This window comes from Rana temporaria, chromosome 1 (genome assembly GCF_905171775.1).
Source record: "Rana temporaria chromosome 1, aRanTem1.1, whole genome shotgun sequence".
NCBI lineage: Eukaryota > Metazoa > Chordata > Amphibia > Anura > Ranidae > Rana > Rana temporaria.
Window position 1 is genome coordinate 271,250,044 of NC_053489.1, and position 16,184 is coordinate 271,266,227.

Consider the following 16,184-nt stretch of genomic DNA (forward strand, 5'->3'; position numbering starts at 1 on the left):
AGGGACTCACGCAAAACCACGAAAGACTCTTATGCGGAATGGGCATGCCAATTGTCCCGGTCGGCCTCTAACTGGGCTAACAGCAGCCAGGCCACCACCGCAGAGGACATTTTGCAACTAATGCTCCTGGAGCAATTTTACAATCACATCCAGACGGACGTCAAAGATTGGGTGAGAGATCGCAGGCCCATGACTCTACCAGAGGCCGCGAAGTTGGCGGATGAATATGCAGATACTCGCAAGACGAACCAGGTCACACCACAGGAACAACCTCCACCACAAACGGTGCCCTCACACCCACCAACCGCTAGATACCAACCTCCTAACAGACCGGTGACATCTAGCCCTCGCTATCATCGCCAGGAGGGCAACGAACAACGCTGCTTCCGGTGCAAACAGCTGGGTCACTTCAAGCAGAATTGCCCCATGAATGACAACACCAGGTCAAATTGGTCTCAACCTGGGTACCGCCCACCAGCAGCAGCCCATTGTGTAGACTCGGCTTGGGATCCAAAGGAGCTGGGTCAGGAAGAACCATTGGGCACCCCTTACGAAGCCCTCATGGTACAATCTGTTATTACGGACAACAGGGAACACCATTGTCAGCTGGTCATGGGCGACAGCCCTGAGCCGGAGGGGCCCTGGAGGGAGCTGGGCAGAAAGAGGCACCGCCGGCCACCCTTCAAGAAGAAGAGGTCCTGGAAGCCGTATAACAAGCTGACCTGGGAGGAGAAGAAGCGACTGGAGGAGAGGGAGTCGCAGCGGGCGTCCCAGATGCGTGCCGAGATGTTCGCCAAGGGCCCACCGGTGGCCCCTTACACCACCACCCAGTTCCTGATGATGAAGGACCACGTGGAGAGCCTGCAGGACATGAGCAAGCAGGAGCTGATCCGTGAGTACATAGAGCTGGAGGAGTGCATAAGCCGCATGGAGGAGGAGAACAACCACCTGAGGTCACAGCAGCATGAACTGGAGATGGAGCTGGAGAAGCTCCAAGAGGAGAACCGGCAGCTGCGGAGGGAGCAGGGGGTGGCTGACCTTATGGGGCTCTGATTCCCCCCCCCCCCCCCGGACTCTGAGCACCAGTGCTACAGCATTTCAACAAATATAACTTTTTCTTTTTATGAATCTCCTGGGATTGTCACTTCAGAGCCATAACCTGCCCCCTCCCATAGCGGGACACCTAGACGGCGGCGCACAGACCCATTCGCTGTCTTCACACTGACTTCTGGTGACTTTGCAGATCGCACAAAGACTTGGGGACTGACCGGCGTGTGATCTGACGACCCGGTGACATACCTGAGTCTGAAGCAGTTGCCAAGGGAGGTCAGTCATGCCAAACGGAGTTAACCTCTGACTAATAGCTCTGAACCCGTCAACCCTACTGGACCAGGGAAGGTCCAACCGGGTTTGCCGGAGCAGGGAGCAAAAGGGGGGCCATTGTGATACATTTGCCTATATGTCTCAGTTTACTGCTCCCTGCTAGCCAGGTTATTGATGTGCTAATGTCCCCTCACTATTTCTAAAGGTTAATTGATCTATTGTGTTGTGTGAAGGAGAGCTGGGTTTAAGTGGCTTGTGTTAATTATTCTGATTGCTTCATTGTGGTAATTATCTCTCTATATGCGGGGTCGAGCGGTCTGGTTGATGTATTCAGTACAGCTAGTGCTCAGCGTCATTGATGTCATTGTCTAAAGAAAATGTGTTTCAGCATCGGCCCCGTCGTGTCTACCTACTCATCTGTATGGAAGCCCCAGTGTGAGGGGGGCGGAGATTTGTCATTGTAACAGTTTTGGAAATGACATATAAGCTGTGTGTTATGACATAAAAGTCTGTGTTGTTCAAGCAGTAAGCTGGTCTCATGTGTGGCTTTCTGGGCGATTCCAGGGATATCCCTCCTCGTGGAATATTGGGGTGATTTTCGTTATGGGAAGAAGGGAACGTTGACGGGGATATCATACCGATACCGTCACAACTACCTACACAGAGTTTGCTTGTACTCCCTGGGTGTTGATGTATGCACATAAGTTAAGGACTGCAGCCTGTAGGTGCCTTGAGGGCAGGGACTGATGTGAATGTACAATATGCAATACATAAAATTGTCACTATACAGATACTACTAACTCCACAAATACAGCCCTTGTAGTTTATGCTCTGTACATAGATCTATATCCAGCATGACAGCGAGTCCTATTGATCCAATAAAAAATGTCATTTTGTTTTCATTTACTCTCGTATCAAGGAGGTAGGCTCTCAATACACTGGAACTAGTAAAATACACAGTTAACACATTAATGCATTTTATTTTACTTAGCATATAGCACCCTTCAACTGCTGTAATGGAGGGCACATACCTGAAACACAGGAAACAGCCAGCAGGATAATATTGTACCATGCTTATAATGCAACAAAGCTGCCCACCCCCACCACCTTTAAAAAATAAAAATAATAATCACACACACACACACACTTTAATTTTATTCCAGCCACACAGTAAGTAGTAACAGTTTTTTCATAAGTCTGGGGTTGGCCTGACAGAAAAGTGTGGGTACTTAGGACCAGTCTGAATAATCTATCTCTGTTACCGACAGGAAAGTGGCATAGTGCACCGCAGCAGGCCAGGACAGATGATAGGTTTGAGCACCCACACTTTGACACTGTGGGGTTTCAAACAATAAACCCTCCATTTTTAATTAGCATATTTATGTAAAAATAGAAACTTACTTTAAACTGTAAATAATGCACTGGTGGTGGAGTGATAACACTGTTGAATGGTGCAAATCTGTGTTCATACCGAACTTGTTCACTGTCCAGCTCAAATTTGGGTTTTCTCACTTTGCCGTCCATGTCAAAGGCAATCATTGTCTAAATAGCAAACGTAAAATTTCACACAATTAAGAAATCACATTTTAGATCAGATTATATATTTTTTTTTTTAAATGTAAACCTCTGAGTTTATCATGGCTGTCAGTAATCCATTTGTAAAAGATTGCTTACGTCAAAAGTGGTTTTAGACCAGCTAGAAAACAGCGATAGTGAATTAAGTGAATTAGAACACTTGTAGAATTGAGCGATAGTGATTCGTGGGGAAATTTGTCATCAGACACCAAAAGTGCCAACAGCGACTGAGCAGATTTCAGTGTTTTTGACTTGATTACATTATTGAATACATTTTTTATAATTATTTATAGTTATTTATTATATTTTATTATGGGTTTCAAACTATTATACCCAGGATGTCTACTAGACTTTTTTGGACAGATTTAAGTGAGCTATTCCTAAGAATTACAGGACTACAATATAAAACACAAAATTGCTATGCAAAACATTGTACCACTTTGACATTCAAAAATCTGACAATCATACTGCCAGGGAAGATAAATATGGCTTGTGCAGCAATCGTATGCGCTATATTTTGGAGTTACCCTTTTGATACGGGGGGGGGGGGGTTACACGCTGCGTATATCTGACAACCAGAATCCTGCCTGTCAGGTGAATGCATTCCCGTGGCTGCATTGCTGCCAGATTGCTTCCACACACCCCTGGTAACAGGTGCCCCCACTATGTATCCTGTGCCGCTCTTGCACAGTTGCGGACCTAGGACTGGCATAGTGGGTGCCACCGGGTAGAGAGGAGAGAGCTGAGCTGACTCACGTCCGCTCTCCTCCCTCCCTTGTTGTCGACTCAGAAAGCAACATCTTTGACTGTCAGAGTTCTCGGCCAGCATTGCCGGGAAAAAATGTAATGCAAGGTGAAAACCATAATTCCCATACACATTACATACCGCCATGAATGCTGGAGTAAAAGCAATATTTCTAGCACCAGACCTCGTCTAATGTTGAATTTATGACCTGTAGGGGCTTTTTAAAGCATCACCAATGTACTGAAGTTTATCTCCATTTCAAAAATGTTAGGTTTGACATGTTGCATATTCATTTACTTGATGCAACCTCATCTTTATTTTGCAAAAAAAATGGGCAATTTACTACTTTTATTACTTTTGTGTTCCCCAAAATAAACTTTAGTGTTTTTTTTAACTGAAATTATGCATTTCCTAGACCTCTGCGGTAATATTGTGTGACATAAAAAAAATAAAATAATTGGAACTACCCCTAATTTGTTCTCTAAGGTGTCTGCTTCCAGAAAATGTATAATGGCTTGGGGGTTTTATATAATCATGATACCCAAAATATTTTTTTTTAAACGTGTGCAAAATTAAAAAACTGCTCTGGTAGTGAAAGGGTTGAATCTTCAGGTCCAGCCAAAAGTTATGCAACTGCATATCCACCCACTAAACGTTTTTTTGTGATTATCTGTAGGCAAGTAATCTTTACAAGAGCAAGAAATGCATGTACACTGTATGTAAACGTGGTTACCTCTAAGCACACAGCTTCTGTTCATAGCACCATCTAGTGGTTAAAGGGGAAATTCACAGCCCTCCTTTACTGAAAGCAATACATATGAGGCCAGGTTTCATTATTTTTGGATAAGTTGTACAAAGATACAAACCATGGTGTATTGAGGTAGAATAGTAGCCATACAGAAATTATACAGTGGGGCAGATCCACGTACCTGCGCGTAATCTTTCGCCGGGCGCAGCGTATCTAAGATACACTACGCCGCAACTTATTTTTTTATTTCGAATCCACAAAGAATTTGCGCCGTAAGTTACGGCGGCGTAGTGTATCTCTGGCGGCGTAAAAGCGCGGAATTCAAATGGATGTAATGGGGGCGTGTTTTATGTTAATACGTCGTGACCCGACGTAAAAGTTTTTTTTTTTTTTTTTTTTTTTTAACTGCGCATGCGCCGTCCGTGGGGGTATCCCAGTGCACATGCTCGAAATTAACCCGGAAAAAGCCAATGCTTCCGACGGTGACGTCATTCTACGCAAATCCCTATTCGCGAACGTTTTACGCAAACTACGTAAAAATTTCAAAATTGTACGCGGGAACGTTTAAGGGGAAAGTGACAAAATCTCTTCAAAACCCATTCACCACCCCACTTACACTCATGTTCACCTCACTTTCCTACTGCTCCTTCAGAATCCTAATGCCATACCCGGTGCTTTTGAGTATGGGAAAGCACGGTAAACTCTTCCCATGATGCAGTGCATGGGCTTAGTTGCCAATCACTAGGCCCGTACAGTATTATGTGAAAATGACAACACTATTATCATCAACGGCATAATATACTGGGTTGACCCTTAACCACTTAAGGACCTTGGCTGTTTTTCAGATTGGGTGTTTGCAAGACAAAACCCCCAAACATTATATATTTTTTTCTCTAACACGCTAGAGAATAAAATGGCGGTCATTGCAATACTTTGTGTCACACCGTATTTGCGCAGCGGTCTTACAAGCGCACCTTTTTTTGAAAAAAAAAAAAACACTTTTTTGAATTAAAAAATAAAACGGTAAAGTTAGCCCAATTTTTTTATATATTGTGAAAGATAATGTTATGCCGAGTAAAATGATACCCAACATGTCACGCTTCAAAATTGCGCCCGCTCGTGGAATGGCGTCAAACTTTTACCCTTAAAAATCGCCATAGACGTTGTTTAAAAAAATCTATAGGTTGCATATTTTGAGCTACAGAGGAGGTCTAGGGCTAGAATTATTGCTCTCGCTCAAACGATCGCGGCGATACCTCACTTGTGTGGTTTAAATACAGTTTTCATATGCGGTTGCTACTCACGTATGCGTTCGCTTCTGCGCGAGAGCTCGACGGGGCGCATTAAAAACATTTTTTTTTTTGTTTTCTTATTTATTTTTACACTGAAAAAAAATGGATCACTTTTATTCCTATTACAAGGAATGTAAACATCCCTTGTAATAGAAAAAATCAGGACAGGTCCTCTTAAATATGAGATCTGGGGTCAAAAAGACCTCAGATCTCATATTTAGACTTAAATGCAAAAAAAAAAAAAAGTAATTTGAAAAAATCACAACTAGAAAATATTGCTTTAAGATGCATGGGCGGAAGTGACGTTTTGACATCACTTCCGCCCTGCTATGCTATGGGGACGGGTGGGGGCCATCTTGCCCTCACTCGTATCCCAGCCGAGCAGGGGACAGGACCCGATTGCCTCCGCCGCTGCCGACGGCTCCGGTAAGCAGCGGAGGGCGCGGGAGGGGCGAATCCGCTGCGGAGACCACCGGTATCGTTTACAGGACCGCTCAAAGAAAAGGTGGATATCTCGGTTGTGCTGCCGTTACCGAGATATCCATCTTTAAAGTACCGACGTAAATGTACATGAGTGGGTCCTTAAGTGGTTAAATAACAGAGCAATGTGGGAGGGTGGGAAAGGAGTAGACTTAAAGACTCACTGCCATGAATAGACAAAAGCAGAGGGTCTTCTTAAAGTTAGGTTCACACTGCACTGGTGTGACCAGAGCCTAAAATAGAATTATGGCAAAAGTATAAATTCACATATGTAGGCTGTCCATACCAGTAAAGCCAATCATACATGGATCGGAATTCTGCCAGTTCAGCCAGGACCAGCCAAATTTCAATCTATGTACAGTGGTTAAAATGTCAGGTTTCTTTGATGTAAAAAAAAGATAATTACATAACTTTTTCCACCTTTAGCCCAGGTTCACACTGCAGGTGCCAATCACATGCAATCTCTGAGCAATGCGAGTTCAGCCATACAGTTGTATGGCTAAACTTGAATTAGATTAACACAGAAAGTAATGCAGGGATTTGTTTTTTTCCCCCGCACTAGAATCGGATCCCATGGGTGTGCTCACCTTTGCGATCCGATTCCTGTGCGAGTTCACAGTTCGCACTGCGATCTGTGAACAAAATTGGGTATTAACTTTGTTAATGACACCCGCAGCGGTTCGCACAAGGCAGTGTGAACTGGAGCAATGCGGGAACCATCGCTGTAATCGAGCTGGTTTCCGCATCGCATCAGTGTGAACCCAGGCTGAATGTGACCTATAAACTGTACAACTCAGTTGGACAACAAAGTGAAATCTTTTAGGGAAAAAAAAAAAAACACTACAATAACCTTTATACTAATATTTTGTTGAAGTGCCTTTTGATTGTATTACAGCACTCAGTCTTTTTGGGTAGGAGCGTATCAGCATGGTACATCTTGACTTCACATGGGCAGGGCATCTCCTGTGCACAACCCTCTTCAGATCACCCCACAAATTTTCAAATCGGATTCAGGTCTGGGCTCTGGGTGGGCCATTCTAAAACTTTAATTTTCTTCTAGTGAAGCCATTCCTTTGTTGATTTGGATGTATGCTCTGGGTCGTTGTCATGCTGAAAGATGAAGTTCCTCTTCATGTTCAGCTTTCTAGCAGAAACCTGAAGGTATTTGGATCTAATCATAATTCCCTCCAAGTTGACTCAGCTCCAAAGCATGATGCTGCCATCACCGCCGTGCTTCACGGTGGGTATGGTGTTCTTTTGGTGATGTGCTGTGTTTTTGCGCCAAACATATCTTTTGTAATTATGGCCAAAAAGTTCAACTTTGGTTTCATCAGACCATTTAACACATTTTCCCACATGCTTTTGGGAGACGTCAGATTTCTTTTTGCAAAATTTAGCCAGGCTTGGATTTTTTTCTTCGTATGAAAATGCTTCCGTCGTGCCACTAATTCATAGCCCAGACATATGAAGAACACGGTAAATTCTTGTCACATGTTTCACACAGCCAGTACTTGCCAGATATTTCCGCAGCTCCTTTAATGTTGCTGTAGGGCTCTTGGCAGCCTCACTGACCATTTTATTTCTCATCAATTTTGGAGGGACGTTGAGTTCTTAGTAATGTCACTTGTGCCATATTTTCTTCACTTGACTAGGTCTTCATTGTGTTCCATGGTATATCTAATGCCTTTGAAATTCTTTGGTACCCTTCTCCTGACTGATGATATTTAACAATGAGGTCTCTCTGCAGACCATGGCTTTTGCTGTAGGATAAGACTAAGAAAATGTCAGGAAAGACCTACTAGAACAGCTGAACTTTATTTGGGGTTAATCAGAGGCACTTTAAATGATAGCAGGTATGTACCAACGCCTATTTACCACAAGTTTGAATGCGATTACTTAATTCTGAACACAGCTACATTCCCCAACCACAGCTACATCTATATTATATATTAGTTTTTTTTTTTTTACTCCCACCCCCCACAAAATATTTTTCTTCAATTGAGTTGTACAGTTTATAGTTCACATTAACACCCCTTTCACACTGAAGGTGCTTAACAGGAGTTTTGGCACTAAAAATAGCACCTGTAAACTGTGTCCCCAGTGTGAAAGCCTGAGTGATTTCACACTGGGGTGGAAAACAATTCCTGCAAGCAGTGCAGGACTTTTTGTCCACAGCGCCCCTGCCATTGTAATCAATGGGCAGTGCTTCGGCAGTGGCGCTTTTAACCCCTTGTTAACCCATTCCTTGGGGTTAAAAGCGCCCCACCCACACAGAGTCTGTGCTAATGCAGCCCGCGCCCCAGTGTGAAAGGGCTCTAAAAAGGTGGAAAAAGTTCTGAAATGATTTCTGTGTCATTTGTTTTACATCACAGAAACCTGACATTTTAAAAACCGAGGGGGGTGTACTTTTTACATACTATATAGGCCAGGGGTCTCAAACTGGCGGCCCTCCAGCTGTTGTTAAACTACAAGTCCCAAAAGGCATTGCAAGACTGACAGTTACAAGCATGACTCCCACAGGCAGAGGCATGGTGGGACTTGTAGTTTTGCAACAGCTGGAGGGCCGCCAGTTTGAGACCCCTGATATAGGCTAACTGGATGTGCACAAGTCGATCAACTTGTGTACAACTAGCCTGTCAGGCTTTTCCCAATCAGTGCCACCGACTATAGCCAGCAACATGTCAGGGATGAGCTCTTAGGGCCCTTTCACACGGGCGGATCAGTAATGATCTGCTCCGTGTGTCCGCAAAAGCTCAGCGGGGATCCTCCGTAAAATCCCCGCTGAGCTGACAGGGCGGTCCCCGCACACTGTGCAGGGACCGCCCTGTCTTTCCTCCGCTCTCCCCTATGGGGGATTGGATGAACACGGACCGTATGTCCGTGTTCATCCGATTCGATCCGGCAGACGGAAGAAAAATAGGATTTTCTACCGTCTGCAAATGCGGATTTTTGCGGAGGCGGACGATTACGGGTGTCAGCGGATGGTCATCCGCTGACACCCGTAATCATATAGGGACCAATGTATGTCCCGTTTTCATCCGCAACGGACAGATGAAAATGCGGACATACGGTCCGCACGTGTGAAAGGGCCCTTAGCATCTCTCTTCTCTATGCTCAGCTGTCGGATAATTGTCAGCACACATTGATTCCTCAGTGGCTCACCTGGTTATCATCTGCTCATCGGTACAACCTACAGCCAAGCCCCTTCTGGCTATTTAAAACTGCCTTGTTCATTCCTTTCCTGCCTTTGCCTGGTCAAACATTCCTGGAGTTTCACTGCTGTGTTCCTGTGAAAGATTTTGCCCGGCTGACATCCCTTCTGGTTCCTGTTCTTCTGCCTCAGACTATGCTGATCTCTGGTTTCCTGATTACTTTGCTGGTCTGACTACCCTTGCCTTGGTTTACGATCCCCGGCTTAGTGGGAGTGATTCCCCTATCTATATCGAATGTGTGTATGGGGGGGGGGGGGGAACTGGTTATTGTTTTATTTTCTTCAACACGCTGGTTGAATGAAAAAAAAAAAAAAAAAAGTTTCTCAGTACTTCCTATAAGAATTTGCAAATATATGTTGATTCTGCTAGAACAATTGGACAGAAACTTCCTTTATTAGGAAGACAACACTCTTTCTGCTATAAAAATCACTGCAGTGTTGTCAAGATGTAGCTACTAATGCTGGCACCATTGATATCCCTCTCAGAGAATAGCTATGCATAGCTCAGACCACAGGCCTTAAGAGTAATAGCACATTGCTCCATCAGCAAGACCTTAGGGAAATGTAACAACACTGCTCAATCCCCCCCAGGCCTTTCAGAACTAACAGGGTGAAGGATTAATTTGCCATTACAAAAAAAGGATATCTAAATGAAAGAACAAAAATATGATAAAAATTGTGGCATATTGGCCTTCGATGCGGTAGCTGCATTCGTTTTAGGTTTCCAGGCGGAGATATTTTTCAGCAGGTACAGAAAAACGTAAATACTTTCCATTTGCCCACGCTTGGATTATGAACGTCCTAGTTGAAATAAATGCTCATACAAATACACTAGTACTAAGAAAAAAAACGGAAAAAAAAAAAAACACACACACATGAATATAAAACTAATAAGGCACCCACTGTTACAAAGGTTCTATAACCTTATATAATGATGTTCAAAACTCAGAGTGCTGCCAATTCAAATACAATATATTAACAAAATACAGATTAACTTCTAAATCCACCTTTGATCGGTGTTTAATGTCCTAGAAAAATACTTGCTGATCCTGGTAACAATCCAGTGTTCTTGTAATTTCCTATGCATAGAACTATAATCTCAAAATGTCATCAGCTTCCCCAACTACAAAACATCTCCACCACCGCTATATAATGAAAATGAGGAGGGAAAGGTGTTTATAGTCCAAATCAGGAGGCTGACAGCGCTGCATCCCAACAGACAGTACAGAAAGTGTGTTACTGTCAAGATCAACAGGTGAAAAAAAATGCAACTACCATATACAAAGACTGGTAAAGAAAATCTTTTTTATTTTGTAAATGCTTTTAAGTGCCAAAACTAGTGGCTGTATATGGTCCTTAAAGTTTTAATGAACAAGCCAGATTTAAAATGTTCCTAGAATATATTGTTATATACAGTACATGTGATGTACATAGCTTCTAGGCAAGTGAAAAGAACACTATAGGCATCTCATTTAATATGCAACATATAGCAATTGAATCCAGAAAGTTATACCAACATTCACAGTTCTAGTGAAGACAGTAAGGTGAAAGACTACACTTACCTTGTACATCCCTGCGCACATATTCTGGTAGGCTTGGCTTAGTGTGATCTCTCTGCTCAGAGGCCGAACTGCAAAACCAGTACCATAAAAAAAAAAGAAAAAGAGAATAAAAACACTACTTGCGACTCAATCTTGGGGAAAAAATAAATACAAAATAATCGGTTTCAAGGGATAAATGTCCTATTGATTTTAGAATGCATTCTGTCATTTTAGAAAAAACACTATTATGTAACTAAATGTTTTTTCCAAAGCAAGGATGAGTACACTTAAAACAATTGTACATTTACACTAAATGCCTCTAACCCACCTTCTTTAAAGAAAAAAAAAACAAACACACCAGCATCAACATCCTTGTCAGAGCCACATCCTGTGCAAGGTCTTCTCCTTGGGCAAAGATCCTTTTAGGACCTTCTAGGCTAGCATGGGGCCATGCTAGATGGTGGAGTCGCTATCCAGGACTGCCCCAAGGAGGATTTTTATCTGATAAGAACAAAGGTAAGAAATTGGGTAGAGGGTATTATTGCGGTTTGTTTGGGAGAATGACTTCGAGGAGTTCAGTATAATAGTGTAGTGCACTCTACCATATTTGGTGTTTCTGACACCAATCCCAGTGGGGGAGGTCAGAAGGGGAAGCTGTCCCAGCCAAGAGAAGACAGTGGTTATTGCTAGCGGCTATAACAGCCGCTTGTAATAATCACATGTAAAATCCAGCAGGCTGGTTGTACCCAAGTTGATCAATCTGACCGAACAGAAGAGCGAGAGCAATAATTTTAGCCCAAGACTTACTCCAACGCTAAACATGTAACCTGTAAAAAAAATTAAGTGTCGCCTCTGGAGATTAAGTACAGAAGTTTGGCGCCATTCCACGAGTGTGTGCAATTTTAAAGCGTGACATGTTAGGTATCTGTTTACTCAGCGTAACATCTGTCACATTATACCAAAAAAATTGGACCAACACTACTGTTGATCATCCCCTGTACAAACGTTTGTACTAAGGAGTTTGAAGCAATAGGCCTCTGAAAGAAGATTGCCAAGGCCGAAATTTGACCCATAATTGTATTTAAAGCCAGATTCATATCCACTTTTTGCAGAAAAGCCAGAACTCTCCTGATTACATATCTATGGGGGTGCCACCTCCTGGCCTAACATCAGGCAATATAGGATTTCCAGTCTCTATAGTAGATACTCCTAGTAACCTGCTTTCTAGAATTTAACATTGTAGACAATACTGGCCCAGAAATGTTGGGCTTTTAAAATCCTGGTAACAGCCAAACTGTTCAATTTAAAGACCGTAAAGCAGGGTGGAATATTGGACCCTGCGAGAGTAGTTCCAGATGGAGTAGAAGAACCCATGGGTTTCCCACCGCCAATCTTACAAACTGTGCGTACCAAGTCTTTCTGGGACAGGGTGTAGCTACTAGTATCACTGGCTTTCTCTCTTCCTGTCCCCTGCGTAGTAGGCTTGACACCTGCCGGATTGGAGGGAAGGCATATATCAGGGAAAACTGATCTCACAGACTTACCAAAGGCATATCTGCCCTTAATGAAAGGCAGCAGATCAATGCAAAGATTTGGGGATTTAGGGATCACTCCCCTGGAAACATTTGCTGGCGGCTTTGAAAGTTCACCTGCCAATACTCCACTCCCGGAAAAAAACACTGCATATAGGGATAGAACAAATCTTTCTGCCCAGGTCAGCATGTGATCCACTTCTTTCTGGGCTGTATGACTTCTGGTGCCTCCCTGGTGATTGATGTATGCCACAGCATTGTCTGACTGGACCCTCACAGGACATGCCTGTAGTCTGAAAGTCCAGAAGCTTAGGGCCAAGCGAGCTGCCTGAATGTTCATGGGCAAGCTCTTCTCCCTCCAGGACCACCCTCCCTGGAAGGTGGCCTCCTCTAGGACTGCTCCCCAACTAGAGAGACTGGCAACTGTGCTCACCACCCTCCAGACCACAGGCAAAAAGGACTTTTCTTTTACCAGATTCTTGGTCATCATCCACCAACTGAGACTCTAATGCACTTTCAGCCGAAGAGACATGTGCAAGTCCAGAGCCTGGACAGTCTTATTCCAGACAGAATGTTCAGTAGTAGAATTGTGCATAAGGGACCGCTTCAAATGAAGACACCATTTTCCCTAGTAGCCTCATACATAGGCGAATGGAGGGATATATTTTCCCTTTTATGACCTGAACGAAGTCTTTCATGGCTCTGACCTTCCATAGTGGCAAAAATAAATTTGCCTTTACCGTGTCTAATATTAGCCCCAGATACTCTAGGCGTTAAACCGGCTGCAATGCCTATTTTGACTAGTTCCAGAATCCAACCCAGACGTTCCAAGAATTGAACCGCCCGGGCTGCGCGAATAGATCGTCCAGGTATCCTGCAACCAATATTCCTTGAGATCTTAGAACTGCCAATACCGGAGCCTGTACCTTAGTGAATACATGAGGTGCTGTTGCTAACACAAAGGGCAGCGCCACAAACTAAAAATGTTGGTTACCTACTGCGAATCACAAAAACCTTTCATGGGATCTGCAGATTGGCACATGTAGGTACGCGTCCTTGATTTCTATGAACGCTAAAAATTCCTTTCCGTGCAAGGAGGCTACAACTGAACAAATTGACTCCATCCGGAAAGAGCGAATGTCTAGAAACCGATTTAGAGCCTCAATTCGGCTTTGGAACCATGAAAAGATTTGAGTAAAAGCCTCAAACCTCTTGTTGGCTGGAAGCTCTGAAATCACTCCTTGAGACCTTGGATGATTTATTGCCTGAAGAAAAGACTTTACCAGATCTATGGGGATGTTGAACCTTAAGAACCGAGAGGGGGGAAGCCCCCGGAATTCTATTTTGTACCCCTGAGACACCGTAGAAATAAAGAGATTTTTAATACAGCTTACCTGTAAAATCTTTTTCTTGGAGTACATCACGGGACACAGAGCGGCATTCATTACTATATGGGTTATATGGAGTACCTTCAGGTGATAGACACTGGCAATCTCAAACAGGAAATGCCCCTCCCTATATAACCCCCTCCCATAGGAGGAGTACCTCAGTTTTGTAGCAAGCAGTATGCCTCCCAAAATGGTCCTCAAAAAGAGGGGTGGGAGCTCTGTGTCCCGTGATGTACTCCAAGAAAAAGATTTTACAGGTAAGCTGTATTAAAAATCTCTTTTTCTTTATCGTTTCATCACGGGACACAGAGCGGCATTCATTACTATATGGGATGTCCCAAAGCAATGCTTACAATGAGGGGAGGGAGAACATCTCCAAGACAAAAGGATTTAATTTAGAGGTATACTCAAATCATAATAAATCCAACTTAGTTGAGAAAAATAATCTTAAATTTAACTCAAAAAAAGAGGAGCCCCCGGAATCCGAGGGTCTCAAACTGCAGCCTGCAGCACTGCCTGCCCGAAGGCAGTATCAGTATTCCTTCTTACGTCCAACTTGTAGAATTTTGTAAATGTGTGGACAGAAGACCAGGTTGCCGCCTTGCAAACTTGAGCCATAGAGATCTGGTGGTGTGCTGCCCAGGAGGCGCCCATGGCCCTAGTAGAATGAGCCTTTAATGATACTGGAGGAGGCAACCCTTTCAAGCCGTAGGCCTGAGTGATTAATTGCTTAATCCACCTAGAAATGGTGGATTTTGCAGCTGCCTGCCCCTTCTTGGGCCCATCCGGTAGAATGAACAGCACATCTGTTTTCCGGATCTTCTTTGTAGCTTTAAGATAGGCCTTCATGGCCCTGACAATATCCAAGGTATGCAGCAACCCTTCCTTTCTGGAAGTAGGTTTAGGGAAGAAGGATGGTAATACCAAATCCTGGTTCAAATGAAAACTGGATATAACCTTCGGTAGGAAGGAAGGATGAGGGCGGAGAACGACCCTGTCCTTATGAAAAATAAGATATGGTTCCTTACAGGATAAGGCCGCCAGTTCCGAAACTCTTCTTGCGGAAACTATGGCAACCAAAAATACTAACTTCCTTGTCAGTAAAACCAAAGGAATTTCAGCCAACGGCTCAAACGGTTGTTTCTGTAAACTTGACAGAACAAGATTTAAATCCCACGGACAAAGCGGGGATTTAACTGGAGGTTTAATACGTAAGACCCCTTGAAGGAAGGTCTTAACCAGCGAGTGGGTGGCCAGCGGCCGCTGAAACCACACTGACAGGGCAGAAATCTGTCCTTTGATTGTGCTTAATGCCAATCCTTTATCCACTCCTAGCTGGAGAAAACTTAAAACTCTATCGATGGTGAACTTGCGAGGAAGCCATAGCTTGGACTCACACCAGCCTACATAGGCCTTCCAGACCCTGTGATAAATCACCCTAGAGACCGGTTTCCTGGCTCTGATTAGGGTAGAGATTACTTTCTGAGACAGACCTCTACCCCTGAGAATCAAGGATTCAGCTTCCAGGCCGTCAAATTTAGATGCCGTAAGGCAGGGTGGAGGATCGGACCTTGCGATAGCAGGTCTGGCCTTAGAGGCAGAGTCCAAGGGTCTCCCACTACCATCCTTAGGATTAGTGAGTACCATGCCCTTCTGGGCCATGCTGGAGCTACCAGGATAACTGGTATGTGCTCCACCCGGATCCTGCGCAGCAGGCGGGGTAGTAACTGGAGCGGGGGAAACGCATAAAGAAGTTTGAACTGATGCCAAGGGCAAACCAGCGCATCGGTTCCGCAGGCCATCGGATCCCTTGAGCGGGACATGAACCTGTCTAGCTTTTTGTTGAGTCTCGATGCCATGATATCCACGTCCGGCACTCCCCATTTTTGGCAGAGTGCTTGAAAGACTTGTGGATGCAGAGACCATTCCCCCGGCCATAGAGTCTGGCGGCTTAAGAAGTCCGCCTGAAAGTTGTCCACTCCTGGAATGAATATTGCCGATATGCAGGGCACATGAGCCTCTGCCCATAGGAGAATCAAGCTCACCTCTCTCTGAGCGGCTTGACTCCTGGTTCCCCCTTGGTGATTTATGTATGCCACGGCCGTGGCATTGTCTGATTGAATTCTCACCGGGAACCCCTGCAATTTTGACGTCCAAGCCCTGAGGGCTAGTCGAGCAGCTCTGAGCTCCAAGATGTTGATGGGCATCTCTGGCTTTGCCCAAGTACCTTGGCGAGTGCAACCATCCAAAATTTCTCCCCAGCCCGTCAGGCTGGCGTCTGTGGTCACTATCTTCCAAGCCACTGGGCTGAAAGACTTCCCCTTCAGTAGATTCTGGGGGTCTAACCAC

The 16,184-nt window shown here is 44.3% G+C and overlaps 1 protein-coding gene across 3 annotated transcripts in view; it reads right to left on the minus strand.

The window, feature by feature from the left end:
- NAA35 (N-alpha-acetyltransferase 35, NatC auxiliary subunit) overlaps positions 1–16,184 on the minus strand; it is a 100,841-nt gene that overhangs the window by 16,597 nt on the left and 68,060 nt on the right. For 2 of the 3 annotated variants that reach the window (XM_040355514.1, XM_040355515.1), the window contains exons 19-20: positions 10,937–11,013; positions 2,725–2,865 (exon numbers count right to left, since the gene is read on the minus strand). In XM_040355514.1, the coding sequence (XP_040211448.1) occupies positions 2,725–2,865; positions 10,937–11,013 (218 nt within the window). The remainder of the gene's footprint in view (positions 1–2,724; positions 2,866–10,936; positions 11,014–16,184) is intronic. The other variant, XM_040355513.1, reaches the window with a different exon arrangement.